The sequence below is a fragment of the Scaptodrosophila lebanonensis genome, unplaced genomic scaffold, assembly GCF_003285725.1.
Source record: "Scaptodrosophila lebanonensis strain 11010-0011.00,11010-0021.00 unplaced genomic scaffold, SlebRS2 tig00000001-arrow-pilon, whole genome shotgun sequence".
NCBI classification, from domain to species: domain Eukaryota; kingdom Metazoa; phylum Arthropoda; class Insecta; order Diptera; family Drosophilidae; genus Scaptodrosophila; species Scaptodrosophila lebanonensis.
Window position 1 is genome coordinate 5,612,720 of NW_022060529.1, and position 17,104 is coordinate 5,629,823.

The 17,104-nt window shown below is 39.9% G+C and overlaps 3 protein-coding genes across 7 annotated transcripts; 2 read left to right on the forward strand and 1 right to left on the reverse strand.

Moving 5' to 3' along the window:
* The first annotated feature begins 214 nt into the window (after positions 1–214).
* Positions 215–11,484, forward strand: LOC115624686 (myotubularin-related protein 6). Of its 3 annotated transcripts, none has more exons than XM_030519501.1 (10): positions 215–423; positions 4,122–4,238; positions 8,228–8,390; positions 8,451–8,734; positions 8,811–8,945; positions 9,015–9,244; positions 9,658–10,170; positions 10,235–10,471; positions 10,531–10,753; positions 10,820–10,957. In XM_030519501.1, exons 1-10 carry the CDS (start codon positions 400–402, stop codon positions 10,955–10,957), a joined length of 2,064 nt encoding a protein of 687 aa, XP_030375361.1. In that variant the 5' UTR covers positions 215–399. The 3 variants fall into 3 exon arrangements, with proteins under 3 accessions (XP_030375361.1, XP_030375369.1, XP_030375353.1); XM_030519509.1 differs by having other exon boundaries at positions 326–344; XM_030519493.1 differs by lacking the exon at positions 215–423 and adding an exon at positions 2,114–2,353 and having other exon boundaries at positions 10,820–11,484.
* Positions 11,485–13,766: 2,282 nt separating this feature from the next.
* On the reverse strand, positions 13,767–16,346 carry LOC115626011 (translation initiation factor eIF-2B subunit delta). 3 transcript variants are annotated; one of them, XM_030521278.1, is made up of 4 exons: positions 16,219–16,346; positions 15,219–15,854; positions 14,573–15,166; positions 13,767–14,512 (listed from the first exon to the last, which is right to left on the reverse strand). In XM_030521278.1, the coding sequence occupies exons 2-4, from the start codon at positions 15,720–15,722 to the stop codon at positions 13,829–13,831; spliced, it is 1,782 nt and encodes a 593-aa protein (XP_030377138.1). In that variant the 5' UTR covers positions 15,723–15,854; positions 16,219–16,346; the 3' UTR covers positions 13,767–13,828. The 3 variants fall into 3 exon arrangements, with proteins under 3 accessions (XP_030377138.1, XP_030377130.1, XP_030377122.1); XM_030521270.1 differs by lacking the exon at positions 16,219–16,346 and adding an exon at positions 16,026–16,085 and having other exon boundaries at positions 14,573–15,160; XM_030521262.1 differs by lacking the exon at positions 16,219–16,346 and adding an exon at positions 16,026–16,081.
* A 107-nt stretch (positions 16,347–16,453) lies between these two features.
* On the forward strand, positions 16,454–17,080 carry LOC115634010. Its single transcript, XM_030531536.1, has 3 exons — positions 16,454–16,565; positions 16,637–16,846; positions 16,900–17,080. The coding sequence occupies exons 2-3, from the start codon at positions 16,666–16,668 to the stop codon at positions 16,968–16,970; spliced, it is 252 nt and encodes an 83-aa protein (XP_030387396.1). The 5' UTR covers positions 16,454–16,565; positions 16,637–16,665; the 3' UTR covers positions 16,971–17,080.
* The last annotated feature ends 24 nt before the right edge of the window (positions 17,081–17,104 follow it).

Genomic DNA, 17,104 nt, shown 5'->3' on the forward strand with positions numbered 1-17,104 from the left:
CATTTCTTATTTTGACTAGGTTTTCTTTTTTGAAAAATTAACTGCTGCAGTTGAAATTATCGATAGCTCACCAAGAACAGCCATTCCCAACGCAACGTGTAGCCTGCCACATTTTTACACTCCATAAAAAAAGCTGCCACCTGATATAATTTGGAAGGGCTCCAACTAGGTGGCAAGTATTGAATTATGGAGGGCGAGAGCATTTAAGCAATTGTGAAAGCAATTAGTACATTTTACCAGTTTACAATGCGTGTGTAACTGAAATGGGCAAAATCTAAAGTGCGTTTTATACTGTTTAACTAGGTGATAACTTGTGCAATTATATATTCCGGCTGTGCCCGTCTGTGAGTGTTTTTGACAGGTGGTAAGAATAAAGTTGCCAAACAAAAAACGTAAACAATGGACGATATTAAGTTAGCAAAGGTAAATATAAGAATCTGTTACCTTAAAAATGAAAACCATAAGGCTAAGCTACCGATTGACAATAGTAATCCCCTCACGTACGCACATTAATCCTTTGACCTGATGTGAGTCATGCTCACAGCTCATGCTCCTTAAATTTATACCTCTTTGTTGTTATTTAAAATCGATGGTCACCTGTGTGTCCGTCTCCTGCTACATAGCCCACATGTGGCCGGCCAGCGCAGAGCCAATGTGCGCCCATTTGCAGACCAAGGGCACGAATTTGGCGGGCAAGGGCAAATATCTACCTATATTACTATGGCTATTAACTGTGCGGGTGGGTCGTATGGTCCAAACTGCAATCAAGCACCTGTTTATATATACATATATAGATACAAATGTATGCAAATAGTGAACGCAAGAATTATCAATTTAGCCGTCAAACATGCGCGAATTTAGTCTGTAAATAAACACGGCGCACCGCCTCCCCTTTCGCACTCTCTTTTTATTGCTCCCTTCACTCTTTATCTACTGCTGCTCTCTTTTGATTATGGTTTCTACTCACATGAGCACATTAATTTTTTTTGTAATTTGACGCGGGTGTTTTGGTGATTAACGGTGAAACATGCTTAAGACACTTGATAAAAGATTTATTACCTATCGGCGCACAATAAGGGTTTGATTAACTTTTTAAAATTACACATCATAGTTATAGCATCAAATCGGCTTTAAAAAAAAAAACACGATTTATATCTTTAAAGCTTCTTTTTTAACTCAGTAAAATTTAGATTTTGCAACCAACCTATAAATTATTTTCAGCCAGTCAACTTTTTGTGCCCGTTTTGTAATGTTTGCTTACCACATATCCAGCCTAGGCTCAAAAAATTTAAAAGTTTATCGTGTCCATTTGGAGAAATAGCCATTTCATATATTTTACTGTATCTTAATCGAATGGAAATATAACCAACCAAATCATAGATCTTAAAGCCTCGGGAGAAAAGTTAACATCGATAGCAATATAACAGTAAAGGAGTGTTATTGAAACGGGCGGTCGCACAGACAGACTGCGCTATTCAGATTCGGTTACAAAAATCGTTTATGTGTAACAAGACACCTCCAAATAAACTTTTGAAATTTAACCGAGCCTGCACTGAATGAGACTTTTAAAGCATTCAAAAACATCAATATTTGTATTTAAACATAGTACTTAAACAAACTGGCAAACCATTTTAAAAAGATTTCCATAAAGAAATTCGAAACAACTGCGCTGGAGAGTAGTAGTAGAACGTTATTGTGCGGAGAAAAATTCCCGTACTATGAAAATGTCCCTGAGAGCAGTTTTTCAAAGCATGCTTTTAAGCGCACGCAAGCGGCAGTCATCGCTGAGTTCACTCGGAGCGTTCGTCGGAACCTAACGGGACCGCTACACGCGCCCATTTAGAAGTTGTATATTTTACTTCGCACTTGTTCGTTACACATCAAAATCAACACACACAAACATAAACCCACTCTCGCTCTCGACCAATAACAAAGTGGCATTCGTGTGTTAAACGAAAAGTGAAAGTATTATATACCCACCGCCAACATTCACGTGATTTAATTCATGGGCTAAGAAGTGCTGCAAGTCTCGTTATTTTTGTTGTTAATTTAAAATCAATAATCGCTTTGTTGTGCACGAAAATAAAAGAAAGCTAATAAGCAGAGAGCAGAGATGGATTTCACAAGATTCATGAATAAATTCAATGAAATAGAACGTCAGTTGTCGCCTACATCGGCACTGCGCCTTAGCTTCGACAATATATCGCCGGAAACGGAGGAGCCACCCGAGGGTAACAAACGCCTATGGGGCGTGCCCGTTCCTCCATTTGTGTCAGAGAAGGTGGTCTCTTGGATCGAGGAGGAGTTTAATGAAGCACCCATTTACTACAATGGCAATTGTGTGCTCAAGAAGGTAAAAGTCCAAGTCGGGGCAAACTTAATTTCCTTTTTCTTTTGTACCATTATGCTAATATGCCGAGAACAGTACAAGCAGCATAAAAAATCCAACTAATTTTGCCATCAAGCTTCCTTTGCTTTGTTTTTCTTTGTAACATAGCCGGTGGCGTTGCGATGAATTATGCAAATTATGCTTTGAATATAATATGCTAGACGTCGTCGCTCCCCAATCAAGGCAAACCCGATTGAGCACACTCTGTTGGGCACCTAGGGAATAGGGCACCATATATTTATTTAGGTCAAACGTGGCTATGACAATACGCACGCAATTCTCAGCAAGTTGCAGCCATCCTGGTTTTACTCGAAACGCTGCGAGGTTATTTGCGTCATATATGTACTCACCCAGCAACCAACCAACTTACTCATTTTCCCAATTGCCTGTCCGGTTCCTCTGACAGCGGAAATGCAGAAAGACAAATTGTTGCATTCTCGCTGTCACCTCAGTCTTCCACCCAGTCGTTCAATGCCTGAGAAGTGCGGCAATTAAATTTACGTTCACATTGTTGTGATTATTGTTGGTGCACAGCGGAAAGGCCTTCAGTGAAATTGCCTTGTCACGCATCGCCTTCAACAGGCTGTCTGACAGCTGGAAAATACTGTGCAGCTGCACAAGAATTCAATTTGTTTCTTATTGTTTCAGCCTGTGTCTTAGCCCCATAAAAGGGTAGAGGGTCGTGGTCGTTTGATATTTTGAGTTACTAAAAAATGTAATAAGGAAATACACAAGCCTAGTAACAAGCTTAGGTTCCTTTTAATTTTGTTTTTCTTTCAGTTTTTATTTTTGAATAGTTTCTTATCTCAAAGGAAGAGCAAATAAACAAATTACTGACTTAATCATTGCATTTAGCCACTCGATTCAGAGTTCTGAATAAGACATTTGCTTCCAATCACTAATTTGGTGAAATGTCTTAATTTTAACTTCGAAGCTGTAATAGGAATGTTAAGGAAACTTTCTTGTAAGTTAATTTCATAATGCACCAAATGAATGCCAAATAAATTTTGCAAACACACATTTTTCCAAAAAGTGTGGAAGCAAGTATAAACAATGCTTATAGCATGTCAGGCAGACGGGAAAACAGTAAGTGGTAGACAACAATCCAATGTCACATTTTAGACACTTGACGACACTTTTTTACAATAACTTATTTAAGTCTAATTCAAGACGTACTTATAATCGTAGCCTAAGATTGATTGATTGAATTGAATATTTAATTTGAAAATATTTTAAAGCAATGAAGTTCTAAATTAAATCGGCACTCAAGAACTCATGATTATCGTGTACAAATATAGGCAGCCAATATTTTGTAATCAATTATGGGACCTAAAGCGACAAAAAGCTCATGTTTCGAAACAAACAAAACTGAGGGCAGCCGACCATCGATAACAAAGTACCATTGAAAAAGTAAAATACTGGCTGTCAACCGCAAATAATTTTGTAAAGCCGAAAATTTGAAATGCGCAGCTGTCCGGTCGACGCTTTGCCTTTTTAAAATGAAATGCCAGCAAAAATAAAAGCTACATAAAGATAATGTATGCCAGCCTACATAGTACATACATACATAACTCTTTCCCATATTTTGCTGACGTCGCAGATAATTCTTTACAATGTTTGCAGCACACAATGTTGCACAATAACTTTGAACGCATTTAATAAGGGATAAAGTAATGCCGTATTATAAATTTTCCTACATTTACATTTTCTCTCTGCTCTTTACCCATCACAGGTGGAAAATGTGCGCATGATTGATCGGTACAACACCAAGAATCCAACAGTTGGCACTTTATATTTGACAGCCACACATTTAATATTTGTGGAGCCCGACAGCAACAAGGAGACATGGGTAAGCATTTTAATCTCTGTCCCTCTAAGTAAATGGAAAGCGCGAAGCGCCAATTGTCAACAACAATGGTTGGATCTGCATGACATCATCAATTATTTTATGGCTCCTACATTCTTGTTTGTATTTGAAAAGTTCTTGTACAACTTTTGTAATTGGGCTGCCATAATAGTCAATATTTTAGTGCTTGAGCTGTTCTGAAGGACGCGACAGTGTTCGTGCTAGTCGGGGGGAAAACCAACAACTTTTCGGCAACTGTTGTCGGCAGTAGGAGCCTAAACTTTTCCATGAATACTACTACAGCAAACGCTCGATAAAAGCAAATGTATGGAATGACTATAAGTTATATACAGATATAAATTTTATAATTGGGAGTATTTATCAATTTACAATCGCTTTAGCTCATTTAAATACTATCAGACAAGTATACGAATATGAAAAGGTAAATCCTTTAAATTCGACATGGGAACTTCCTGAAATGTTAGTTTTTATTTCCGAGACTGAAAATGTCCTTGCACTACACACATTTACGCTTTATTCCTTCTTTCTTGTATATTTATGCAAGGAAAGTGCCTGGTATTAAAACGACTTCAGTACCTTTATGTACCTAGAGCTATTTATTTTGCAATCCTTGGCACGTCGCACAAAGTGGGCCCTGTAACTCTCTAGGCCAGTCAGTCTGTGAAAAAGTCAATTGCAAGTGAACGAAAAGAAGCGGCGTCATTTTAATGCGCCCTCGTTGTCGCGTCGTTGAACCACAAAAGTATGCTACAAAGAAGAGTCGACGAAATAAAGCAGTGTACGACGCAAATAAAAAGAAGCGCTAAAATTGCTTTCAAATTTTGCAACTGCCCGACTAATGGACGCCTTAGTTGGCTGTCTGCCTAACTGACTGAAAGACAAACTTAACGACTGACTGACTGACTGACAGGGCTCTTTTACTCCTACATTGCTGCTTACGGGTTTGCAGTCACTTGCCCCCACAATGCTTGAACAGAACGTGGCAAACGCACAGTTTGCGCTTATTGCTGACCTCGCTCGTTAAATATTTGAGCGGCGGTCGCACTTCAACGTCTCTGGCCCCGCCTGACAGACATAAAATATCTTTTATGCAGCCACCACGATGCGTTGTTCGCAATTTGTTGTCTTACTCGAGTTTAAAGCTCACACTTCCATTTGTTTGTGTACATTTTGAGAAAAAATGTAGTGCATTTTTTAGTTAAAGGAAAAGAAGATAAAAATCTTTTCTGCATCAAAGTTGTAACACATATTATAGTACACTAGCGTCCTGCTCCTGCTTCGCAAGAATTGCAATTCCGAATTTTACCGTCAATTCATGTGCCGGCAGTCCAGAAGGGTTTTAATGTTCGATTTTTCCAAGTGGCAGAAATTAATACGGGTTGTTTATCGTTGTTTAATGCTGTTAAGCACCAACACCTTAATAAAAATATATATTTAAGACTTTTGCAAAACTAATAACATTTAAATTCTCTAAGTGTATAGCATGTTTGTTGAGTGTGCAACATCAAGAGTTTTCTGTGACAGCTGCGTTGCCTGTTTTTCCGCTGTGCCCCAAGCCGGGTGTTAAATTTTGGATAAGTAGGCGCTCCCAAAGCTGACATTACTTATGAATTTCCCTACTTTTTTTAAAAGTTGAAACTCGAAAAACGCAGGGCTTTAATTTAATTAAAATTTGTTTTGGCATGCCACAACAACAAATACCAAAGTTAATGTACTGCCCATTGATATTACGCATACGCATAGTGGCACGCTTGGCATGAACGCAAATTAAATTGGCAACGCGTGCCGCTGCGCTGAACTGCGTGGGCGTTCTTTGCATTTTAAAATACGAAGAGGAAAACATGCATTTTCATTTAGATAAGCCAACAGCACATAAACATTTGACGTTGTAGGCATGTAGTATATGTTTTGTGTTAAGATGTGGGGGAAATTTTTTGTTGCTGTTGTTGCAGGCGCGTTTGCAATAAAAGTTTCAAATAAAGGCCAAACCAGAGCACAAAAGACTATTGTTAAACATGAAAAAAGTGAGACGAAAAAGCGCTTCAAGCTACACATGGGTTAGAAAAAATGCTTGTGGCCAAGCGCCTGCTTGCCAGTAAAATAAATAATCAGTGTATACATACATATGTAATCGCAATGATATTAGGCAAACTTAAATCTCTGTTTGCTGGCGCGTCAGTCCTATTCGTCTGCCACCAACGCCTACTCTATAAGCCACACATAACCACATTGCTCATTAGTGGCTTACACAACGCACACAATGGCAAACTAAAGCATTTACTAATTGCACTTTTTGTTGGCTTTTTGGGGCTTACGCTTTAATTACAAAGAAGCTTAACTTTTATTGTAATGCCAAGTTCCTTCGAGCCATGAATTAATTGTTATTACACCGTGAATTCAAATGAAAAAAAGTAAAACGGCTAAAGTCGGGTGTCCCGACTTTAAAATACTCTGTACATATGTTTACAATAATTATAGAAAATAAAAATAATTAAGAAAATTAAAAATCTATTTTACCTCTCTAGGTATTCGAACTCATGTAAAGGGTGTATAATTGCACATATACAAAACAATTGCATCTATATGAGTGTATGAACGGCTATGCGCATCTATTCGTGTCTGTGTAAACATGTTTGCAGTCAACCAAAGCACCAGCATCAACAACAGCTGCGGGCAGCGCGTGGGCAACAAATATATTTATGGCTATACCTTCTTGTTAAATCGGTCTATCATAGTGAAACTTGGCATTCGGACACATAATAACTAACTGGGGGTATTTGCAAAATTTGAGTTCGAAATTCCAAGAATTACGGGAGTTACGATTTGCGGGGGAGAGAAATTCCAAAATACACATTTTCTGCGTATTCACATAAGGCATCTTGGACTAAAATTTGGTGTTCCTAGGTCTTATAGTCTCCGAGATATAGGCGATTATACGAATGGAAAATCGGGAAAACTCCCATAGGGGGGAAGTGGGGGGGAAATCAAAAAAATAAAACAAACTCGTATAGCGTACACACATAAGGCATCTTTGTGCAAAATTTGGTGACTCTATCTCTTATAGTCTCTGAGGTCCAGATGTTCATACGGACGGACAGACAGACAGGGCTAGATCGACTCTTCTTGTCACGCTGATCAAGAATATATATACTTTGTGGGGTCTGCCACGCCTGTTTCTGCCTGTTACATTTTTCAGGTCCCGGAAACCTAATATACTCTTGTACATTTCATCTACAGAATATAATAAAATAAATAACATAATAAATTATCTTTCTGTCGGACTGCTAAGAGAGTTTGAGCCTTCACATTTGTGAAATGTAACATATATGTTGCATACTCTTATTAAAATACTCTGCATCTATATGTAGAATAATTATATAAATTAAACGTTGTATGGTGTCTTAGGCGTTAAAGAATATAAAAAAAAAAGAATTATTTTTCTGCATTTTCGTGCAAACTATTACATCAATTATGCACTTTACCCTGCTGCCACAAGTGCATCAAGGGTGGGGCAATGGTTAATGAGGGTGTTGTGGAAGAGCCGTAAATTGCCGAGCTAACCACATCACATCGCACACACATGAGCGCTGGCGACAATGAGCCCTTTCAATTAAAAGTTAGGAGCTCTCGAGCCGCAAGCCAACAAGTGCCAATTAAATGGCAAACTGTCGGGGCACAATTTATCGATTTTCCTGACATTAAGAAAGTCTTTTTTAATGATGTGTTTCAATACTACTAGTTTCGAAATTTACTGCTCTGCGCTCATACGCTTATTAATTATTTAGTTGAGGAAGTTATGGACACAGAAGTCAAAGCACGTAGCTAGGCACTCATCATTTTGTTGCCTGTGGAAAAATAAAGGCAACGGACCTGGCTTACAAACTAAAGAAACAATATTGATGTGTTGTTAAGGGAGTTGGATCCCAAACCAAATGTGGGCTTGTAATAAGAAAAACATTATTTTATTGCAGATTTTGCACATGCATATTGCGAACATTGAGAAGCTGCCGTTAAGTACAACCGGATCGCCGCTACTCATACGTTGCAAGACCTTTCTGTCAGTCACATTTGTCATACCAAAGGACTCCGAATGTCACGATGTTTACACCTCGCTCATCAAGCTTTTTCAGCCAGGTAAATGAATGCCTGAATGCATAAAATATGGTTCAATGTATCATAAACTTAAATCTGCAGTTTCCATCAATAAGTTATATTGCTTCAACTATCAGCCGGCCAAGGACGATTTTCCGCAGAACGCTGGCTGGGATTACTTCAAGCTGGATGCCGAATTCAAGCGTCTACGCGTGCCAAATGATATCTGGACCTTGTGCACCATGAATGAGAAATACGATCTTTGTGACACGTATCCTCGACAAATCTACGTGCCACAGGAGGCCACGAAGCTGATGTTGATAAGCAGTTCGCGTTTTCGGTCTAAGGGTCGCCTCCCGGCGCTGACCTATTTGCATGCCAATAAGGTAAAGGGTGGGCGGTTTTTGTACTCAGCTATATATATAACACTATATTCGATGTACTATTAATATTAATGCACAGGCATCCATATGTCGATGCAGTCAACCCTTGTCGGGATTCAGTGCGCGTTGTCTGGAGGACGAACAAATGCTGGAGGCCATACGCAAGACGAATCCAAACACCGACTACATGTACGTTGTTGACACACGACCACGGGTGAGTTGCAAGCCTGAAAAATTGCCTTGATAGACAAATAAACAACTAAAAAACAACTACTGTTTGCAGATCAATGCTATTGCAAACCGGGCAGCTGGCAAAGGCTATGAGAATGAGGCATTCTATGAGAACATCAAGTTTCATTTTCTGGGCATCGAGAACATCCATGTGCAGCGTGCCAGTTTGCAGAAGGTGTTGGAGGCATGCGAACAGAAGACCCCAACCATGAGCGGGTTTCTGAATGCTCTGGAATCGTCGGGTTGGCTAAAGCACATACGTTCCGTTTTGGGCACGTCAAGGTGGGTGGTGATGTGACAGAAATTGTCTCTGTATGCTCTGCAAATCGCCCAAAGCCAAACAGATTTGATGGTGTAGTATTTACGTGGGTGTTAGGTCTGCATGGATGTGGGTGGCTTTGCATACGAAACAAGTTGACGATTCTCCCTTTGGCCGCGGCCCTTGAGTTGGGAATCAACAGTATGCTTAGCTTATACATTTCTATAAGCCCGTTCGCATTGGGCCCTAAGGCAGCTATGTGGGTTATTAAAAATAAAAAAAAAAACTTTGAACAGACTTTTTCAAGTAAAGTCATGAACTGGGACTTGTCATCAATGACATTTTAATTAAAAACTTTGTGTAACCACCACCATAGCAGATTTATTATAATTCATTGAATTCTCTATTGATTCAAATTAAATAACTTTGATTTCAGCTTCATTGCTAATGCCGTCGACAAAGGCGTCTCTGTGGTCGTGCACTGCTCCGATGGATGGGATCGTACCGCACAAGTTTGTTCACTGGCGTCGCTCATGCTGGATCCGTATTATCGCACAATTAAGGGTTTTCAGGCTCTGATTGAGAAGGACTGGCTGGCCTTCGGACACAAGTTTAGTGAACGCTGTGGCCACATACAAACAGAAGCGCGGGAAGTGTCGCCAATTTTCACACAATTCCTCGACTGTACCTGGCAGCTGATGTCGCAGCGAAGCGACGCTTTCGAGTTTAACGAGCGCTTTTTACTCATACTGCACGATCATGTGCATTCGTGTCAGTTTGGCACGTTTGTGGGCAACTGTGAGAAGGATCGTTTGGACCTAAAATTGGCCGAGCGCACGTACTCGTTGTGGGGCTTTATGTCCAATCATTTAAATGAGTATATTAACCCGCTTTATAAGCCGGTAATGGATGAGCTCATCAAGGCGAATTTGGCACCGCAGTGCATAAAGTGAGTCCTCCACGAAAGGCCTTCTATGTGTGGAAAATTATGTGTTTATTTACCGACCTTGCAGATTCTGGAGAGGTATGTATAGTAGGTTTGAGAGCGGCATACATCCACGTGAGCCACTTGGCGATGTGCTCTTGGACAGCAAGGAGCATTGCAATTCGCTAGAGGATCATGTGCAGCACCTAACAAAACGCATTGCTAGTTTCAAAAATTACATCTCAAAATCGGCAAAGAAACTACAGGATGCGACGACCACAAAACCGAGCAAGGAAACAGTCTCAAATGAAATCATTGACAACAAGTAAGCTAAGCCATTTATACTTTTTCATGAAAACTATAGAACTATCCATTGCGTTTCAGATACAACTATGATAAGAAATTAAGCGAACTAAGCGCCGCTGATGATGACCATCCACTTAAGGCGAACAACATGTCCTTTGCTAATCTTTCATTGAATTCCGAGCAAACTGCGAGTCCAAATGGCTTGACTGACGAGATCACAGCCGTTGCTGTAGATTGGAAGCCTATGCGAAATGTCACAGCCTGCTCCTGCTCTACGCCCTTCGATCAGTTCAGCAAAAAGGTGTGAGAGTACATTTTATCACACATAATCGCTCTAATATTGCAAATATCTTGCTTTCTGTTGCAGACTCACTGCTGGAGATGCGGAGAAATCTTTTGCGAACGCTGTATAGACAAGAGTATGGCGTTGCCTGGCCAGGATAGTGGCAAGGCGGTTCCCGTCTGTCGAAGCTGTTTTCGCACAATGCAGAAGAACAGCCCATAAACCCATAGGTAAATTATAAATCGTGAGGTCTTAGCATAAAGTTAGAAAAGCACTTGTAGTTGTAACGTTTTGAGAGAATATTGGCGCTCGCGTGTGTGTCTGTGCTTGAGTTGTGGAGTATGCAACAATTTTGCGAACGTTATATTTATAGTACTTATATGTACATCGCAAGTAAACAACATAAATTACCTACATATGTATATCCACAGTTGCATTTGTAGTTGTAGCTGCACATTTTAATGTAATGTGAAGATTATCCATTCTTCCAAAATTCAGACTTCGTGCCCCAATACATTGCAGATTGCAGCGCCTAACTGATTACAATTATTATAAGTTGAGCACAAACCTACATTTTCTGTTAGTCACAATTTATTTTAGCCGTGTTGTTTTCTCCAAATTCCTCCACTTTAAACACAAAGGAGTACAATTAAAAGTTACCCTATAATAAATGTTCGATAACAATGTATGTATAAAATATTTCAAGCAATTCCATTAGAGTGAACAGCAAAAACATTTATGAGAATTACAAGCAAAAATATGTTAATCGATTTGATCAAAATGTAATAAAAATTATTTATTCAACAAGTTACGTGAACAGAAACCTATAAATGTCGAAAATTTAAGGCATTCAGGGCTTAGTAATTATCATGCTGCGTACTGTGCGCCGACATCGCCAAGTGCAGCGCTTTCTGCGCTTCACAATTGATTTTTTGGAACACACCAATATTCATGGGCTAAGGCACTTCATCTATCGGGGGCAGCACTGGTGGCAGCTGTGAGTTCAAGTACCTGGCGACTAACACATTTATCACTAATATAATGCAACTTAGGCTCTTCTGGATGCTGCTATTCCTGGGTGTAAATATTTATTTCCACAGAATACGTGGCAAGCTGATCGCGCTGTATGAGAAAAAGAATACTGGCATTGAAACAGACATGGATTATGTGCACTTTGCTTCCACTATGCCGGCATTTACATTTTGTAGTGAGCCCGTTCTCGATGAAGATGAAGTGTCGAAACTTATTGAGTTCGTATCTGTAGGGGTGACCACAGTCTTCGCACCCTAAAATTAAGCATAATTTCAGGCAGTATCCGAAGAACCAGCACAAAGACATACGCTACTTTTTTGAGGAACTTATAAGCATTAAAATGGGATCACCACAGATGCTACCATTAGGACGACATAAATTTCAGCCAAAGGATTTTATGCAGCATATAGTCAAGTGAGCCAGTTTATCTATCAGGTTATATTGGTTTGTCAGTTGCACTCCATCTTGCAGTCTGACAAAAACTTCGATTGTTTTTAACGATCATAATGAGCGGGGGGCTGCTGTAATGAACGACGGAGGCATTTGTTACACTTTTAATTGCCTGATTTCGGATGTGATGGATCTGTCGTAAGCACTCATATAAATTAATGCCATTGTTTTTAGTATATAGTAAGCCCTAAAAAAATTATTGCCAGCTTGTACAGCAATCTGGGGACGCCGAGGCCGGAAAGCAACCAAACACCATCAACTTTTGACTTATATTCAACATTTCCGATTCGGTTTGGATTCAAACACAATTTTATAAAGAACACGAAGCTTTTCATACATTCGCCATATACTTTGCCTCCCTCATGGAGCAATCCATATATATTGTTAGCGCCGGGAAGACATATTAACATTGGCATCGAAATGCTTGAATTAACTTACACAAAGGACTTGCTCTCGTAAGTGATCTTATTATGCCATTTTTCCATTTCCATCATTCTTCGAACACAAGAGTTTCAGCTTGCAATATTTATGGTATGAATTAATGCTTAAAACTTACAGCTTAATTTCTTGAAGACATGAGCCCAAGCCATCTGGAATTCAAGATTCATATTTTAAAATTAATTTGATTGGCTTATCATATTTTCACAATTGAATTTCTTGAATTAATATTAACCAAATCACACAATTCAAATTCAATTGTCTCAGTAAAATGAACATATAGCCAAATTGAATTGAAAAAATGAAAACGTAAATGTCTGATTCGTAATACCAGAGTCAGAAAATCGTTTTGTAAAATGTAAAGAGAAAAATGGAAATGGAAAGTGGCATGTGTAAGTAGCACCCCACATCCAAAGCAAAATTACTCAAATACTTAATAACTATAGGACTCCCATTAAAAATCGCAAATGTCGCATGAGCAACGAATCGAATCTGGTTATGTATCCAAACAGATATTCCAGACATTTGTGTTTGACGAACTGCCGTGCAAGTTTTGCTATGAAAAAATGCCGCTGTCTGCCCCATTTCTATGCAAATCGAGCGATGCGCGATATATTCCCAAGCTATGAGGTGTGTGACATCGTTGGACTAAACTGTTTAGCTGTTCAGAGAAACTGGCAGTACGGTGCAACGTTGAAGGCCTGTCAATGCTTGCCAGAATGTGCAGGGGCGAGAATCGACACTTTCATGACTACTGATGTGCTGGACCATTTTAATAAGACCACACTGAAGTGGACACATGTGGAAGTAGTGCTCCCGTTTCCACCAAAGATGCAATTGCGCCATCGCATTTACTACACAATCACCGACTATTATGTGTCTTTGGGTGGCTTCCTAGCCCTACTAATGGGTTGCAGTTTGCTAAGTCCTTTGGAAACGATTTACTACTTCACTATACGCCTCTTTTGGTATATACGGGGCTACCGAGGCACAGTAAATTGAACAGAATAAACTGATCTGAAAATAAACACTCTCCACCGCCGACGAGAGCCTTGCCGAGGCTATATTTATGTTATCATCTTAAATTTTGAATTTAATATTGCACAAATAATTAGTCAATTCTTACAAACTGAAAAAATTTATTAATTTTCGAAGTGACAGCCATTACTTATATTAATATCCAATTTCCGGTTTTATGCGCAAAATGACAGGAACGCTGGTGCATGGCAGAATTGCTACCTCAGTGACCACGGCGCTGACCAATTCCGGAGGCGTTATGTCATAGTTCAAATTTAATGGCGTCATTCTGCTCTTGGTTTGCCAGTTGAGTAAGCAACATTTGTCACTGCGTACTAACTCATTGGGATCGCCTAGCTCGTTGTAGACAATGGCATCTGTTTGGAAACGTTCGCTAAACTTGTGGGTCTCGCAACAAACCAGGACGGGAACATTGTGAGCATTTGCGACAAGAGCCACTTGTGCGGTGCCTGTACGCGCCATGACATAGCCATTGGCAAGAAGTGCATGAGCTCCTAGCAACACCTTCGTAGCCTCAGGCATGACGTAGCTGATAGCATTAATTAGGACATAGGTGCAGGGTATACCATCGGCACTTAGGCGTCTCAACATCTCTTGACCCTCGCAGAAGGGACGCGAGTCAACGACAATAACGCGAAAGGCGACCTGGCGTCGTTTTGCCTCTTCACAGATGTAATGTATAAGGGAGGAGCAACCGAAAGTGAGAAGCACATCGCCATTTGTGATTTTCTCTTGCAGGAAACCACTAATGGCCTGCGCAGCCTTGCCAATTTGATTCTCTATGTATGTGTCAATAAAATGACTGAGCAGATCCTTTAGCTACATAAAGTAGATCACATAAAAAGTAGATTAGAAATGCTTGACAAATATTCTACTCACCTCGGTTTCAGGTTTATCCACGGGAAGTTGTGTCAACTGATTTTTAAACTGTTTATAAGCATTAGATACTGAAACAGCTAGCGGACGACATTTATGCAGATGATCCACATGATGTTTGACTGTTACATCTAAGCTACGACCAAATTCCTTTTTGGCTGGAGTCTCGAAATCCTGCACCACTTGCCGCAGGGCATTAAGAAAAGCAATGCATCGCGCATTAGAACCGACAACAATGCGTTTAGCGTATTGCTCGCCTAGACGTGCCATGCTTGGATGCACAAGTGGATCATTAATAAACTGGCTAGCATCCTTGGATGTGCATAACAAATGATTGAACAGCTTTACATTATGATCGCGTTCGGTCTTCGAAGGCACAGATTTGACGGGTGAACCTTCTATTTTCGATGGTGAATCATTGTCGCGCTTGATTTCCTTAGAGCCAATAGTGCTAGTAGGTGGAGAAATCGCCTGGGAGCCTGGTGCACCTGCTGTTAGTGTCTTAGTTGTGTCTTTCTTAGCTTTTCCTTGTGCTTTTGCGGCACGCTGTGCTTCCTGAATGGCACGCCGCTCAGCTTTGCTGAGTGCGGGCTTTTTCTGCAATAAAAAGTACAATATTGGAAGGAGGTTATATAGCAAATATTCGAACCTTTTCCGATTCCGCCGCTTCAGTTGCACCAGCGGTCTGAATCTGCAAATTAGCCAATTTCTGAGCTGCTGCATCGACATTGCCACCGCTAACTTTTGCCGATTTTACAGCTTGTTTAGCGGCCTTCTTTGCTTCGCGCTCAGCTTTAATCTTTTCTCGCGTGTTTTCGCCCAATTCCAAAGTTGTTGTTGAAGTTACACTTGTTGTTTTCGTAGGAACTGCAGCTGCCACTGTTGTTGCTAATTGTTCTTGCCTATCATTTGTAGTGGTCGTTGTAGTTGTAAGTCTGGTCGTTATTGTAGTTTGTTCCACTTCAGTTATAATCTTTGTTGTGGGCGGCGTTGGCACTGTTTTGCTTTGGTTCTTTTTGTTGTGCTTTGCCTGCTTCTTGGCCTCGCGCTCAGCCATAATTTGTTCACGGGTCTTGTCCGTGGCTGCAATTAGGGCACTCTCATGTGTGCTTTGCCCGCTGAGTTTCTTCACTGTTGGAATAGAAGTCTCCATTTGAAGCGAATGCTGAACAGTTTCAATTTCTTTATCTTCAACACGATTGCGTTTGTTTCTAGGCCGATTCCGTTGGCGGGGTTTCCTGCGTTTGGGAGCACCCGGGTCTGTTGATGTTGATTCAGAAGCACTCTGCAGAAATTGAATATGAATTTAAGTGATTAGTGGCACATACATAAGTATGCATGCATAAAGAACGCATGTTTTCATTAAACGTCCTACCAAACTAACGACATGACTACAAACAACTATTACTTATTTATGTAGTTATATGTAGGAATGATCAGTGGGGTTGGATGTTACCTGTGGCACCTGTTCGCTCGTTATAACCATTTCGACAGCTTGAAAACACGAACGAAATAAATTGAGGTTTAACAAGGAATGGGAAAATGAGGTGCAGAAATGAAATTCTGAAAACAGACATTGCGATTTACGTTAATATCCACAAGGAATACCCACCACCATGCATTTGAAAATTTACCACATTTATACTTACAATAAATATTGCCTTTTTGATATAGTTTACTTTGCAAATTTATCACATGTAAGCCAAAAGCTTGCGTTGATTTTGCTCACGATGACAATTCTTAACAGCTGTTACAATTGGGCTTGCCACCCATTTAAAAAAAACATTATCGATTTTTTTTTTTGGGAAAATATTTTAATCTCTACACCGATTTTGTAGCAATCAAGTACTCATATTATTTTTCAGCAACAAAAAAATAGTCCCACATATAAACCCTTTAGGAGTCGAATAAAAATAAATGTTCGGCAGCTCTGGCGCATAACACTCGCAGCCAACTTCACGTTCATCTATCCATTGTGAACTAGTCTTCTGGCAAGGTACGAGCGGTTTTCGCAAGCAAATTACATAATTTCATCTAATATTTATTATTTTTCATTTTCTGCATCAGTAATTAGTACGCAAATCAACTAGAACATCATGGCCGACAAAGCTGCTGTTGAGAAACCCGCTGGACGCCCCATGAGGTATCCATACACATTCTCGGCCAAAATTGCCCAGTTCCCGATCAAACATTACATTAAGAATCAGTGGATCTGGCGCTATTACTTTATTGCGGCTGTCGCATGCGTGCCTGTTTTCTACAAGATCAGCAAATTGGGTAAGTTCTAGTACTCTACTCTTTATCGTTTTACTTATATTTTGTTTCAACAGCAAACTCGCCCGGAAACAAAAAGGCCTGGGCCGAATCCAAAGCCAAGGAGGCTGCAGAGCATCACCACTAAGTTGAAAAGGAAGCGACGCTGCCATTGGTTTAGTTTTAAAAAATTACCTCTTTATTTTTGAGCAGTTTAACATGCATTGGTGAATAAATGAGTTGGAAAAATGAAAAATATCTTTTTGTATGTTTCAGTTAGTA

Excerpts from the sequence above, each read along its gene's own strand:
- LOC115624686 (XM_030519493.1), top strand. The coding sequence starts at position 2,114 with ATGGATTTCACAAGATTCATGAATAAATTCAATGAAATAGAACGTCAG. Across the intron at positions 8,735-8,810 it reads CCTATTTGCATGCCAATAAG|GCATCCATATGTCGATGCAG; the intron begins GTAAAGGGTGGG and ends ATTAATGCACAG. Across the intron at positions 9,245-9,657 it reads TCCGTTTTGGGCACGTCAAG|CTTCATTGCTAATGCCGTCG; the intron begins GTGGGTGGTGAT and ends CTTTGATTTCAG.
- LOC115626011 (XM_030521262.1), bottom strand. The coding sequence starts at position 16,055 with ATGGTTATAACGAGCGAACAGGTGCCACAG. Across the intron at positions 15,855-16,025 it reads CGAGCGAACAGGTGCCACAG|AGTGCTTCTGAATCAACATC; the intron begins GTAACATCCAAC and ends CAATTTCTGCAG. Across the intron at positions 15,167-15,218 it reads AAGCGGCGGAATCGGAAAAG|AAAAAGCCCGCACTCAGCAA; the intron begins GTTCGAATATTT and ends TTTTTATTGCAG.
- LOC115634010 (XM_030531536.1), top strand. The coding sequence starts at position 16,666 with ATGGCCGACAAAGCTGCTGTTGAGAAACCCGCTGGACGCCCCATGAGG. Across the intron at positions 16,847-16,899 it reads CTACAAGATCAGCAAATTGG|CAAACTCGCCCGGAAACAAA; the intron begins GTAAGTTCTAGT and ends TTGTTTCAACAG.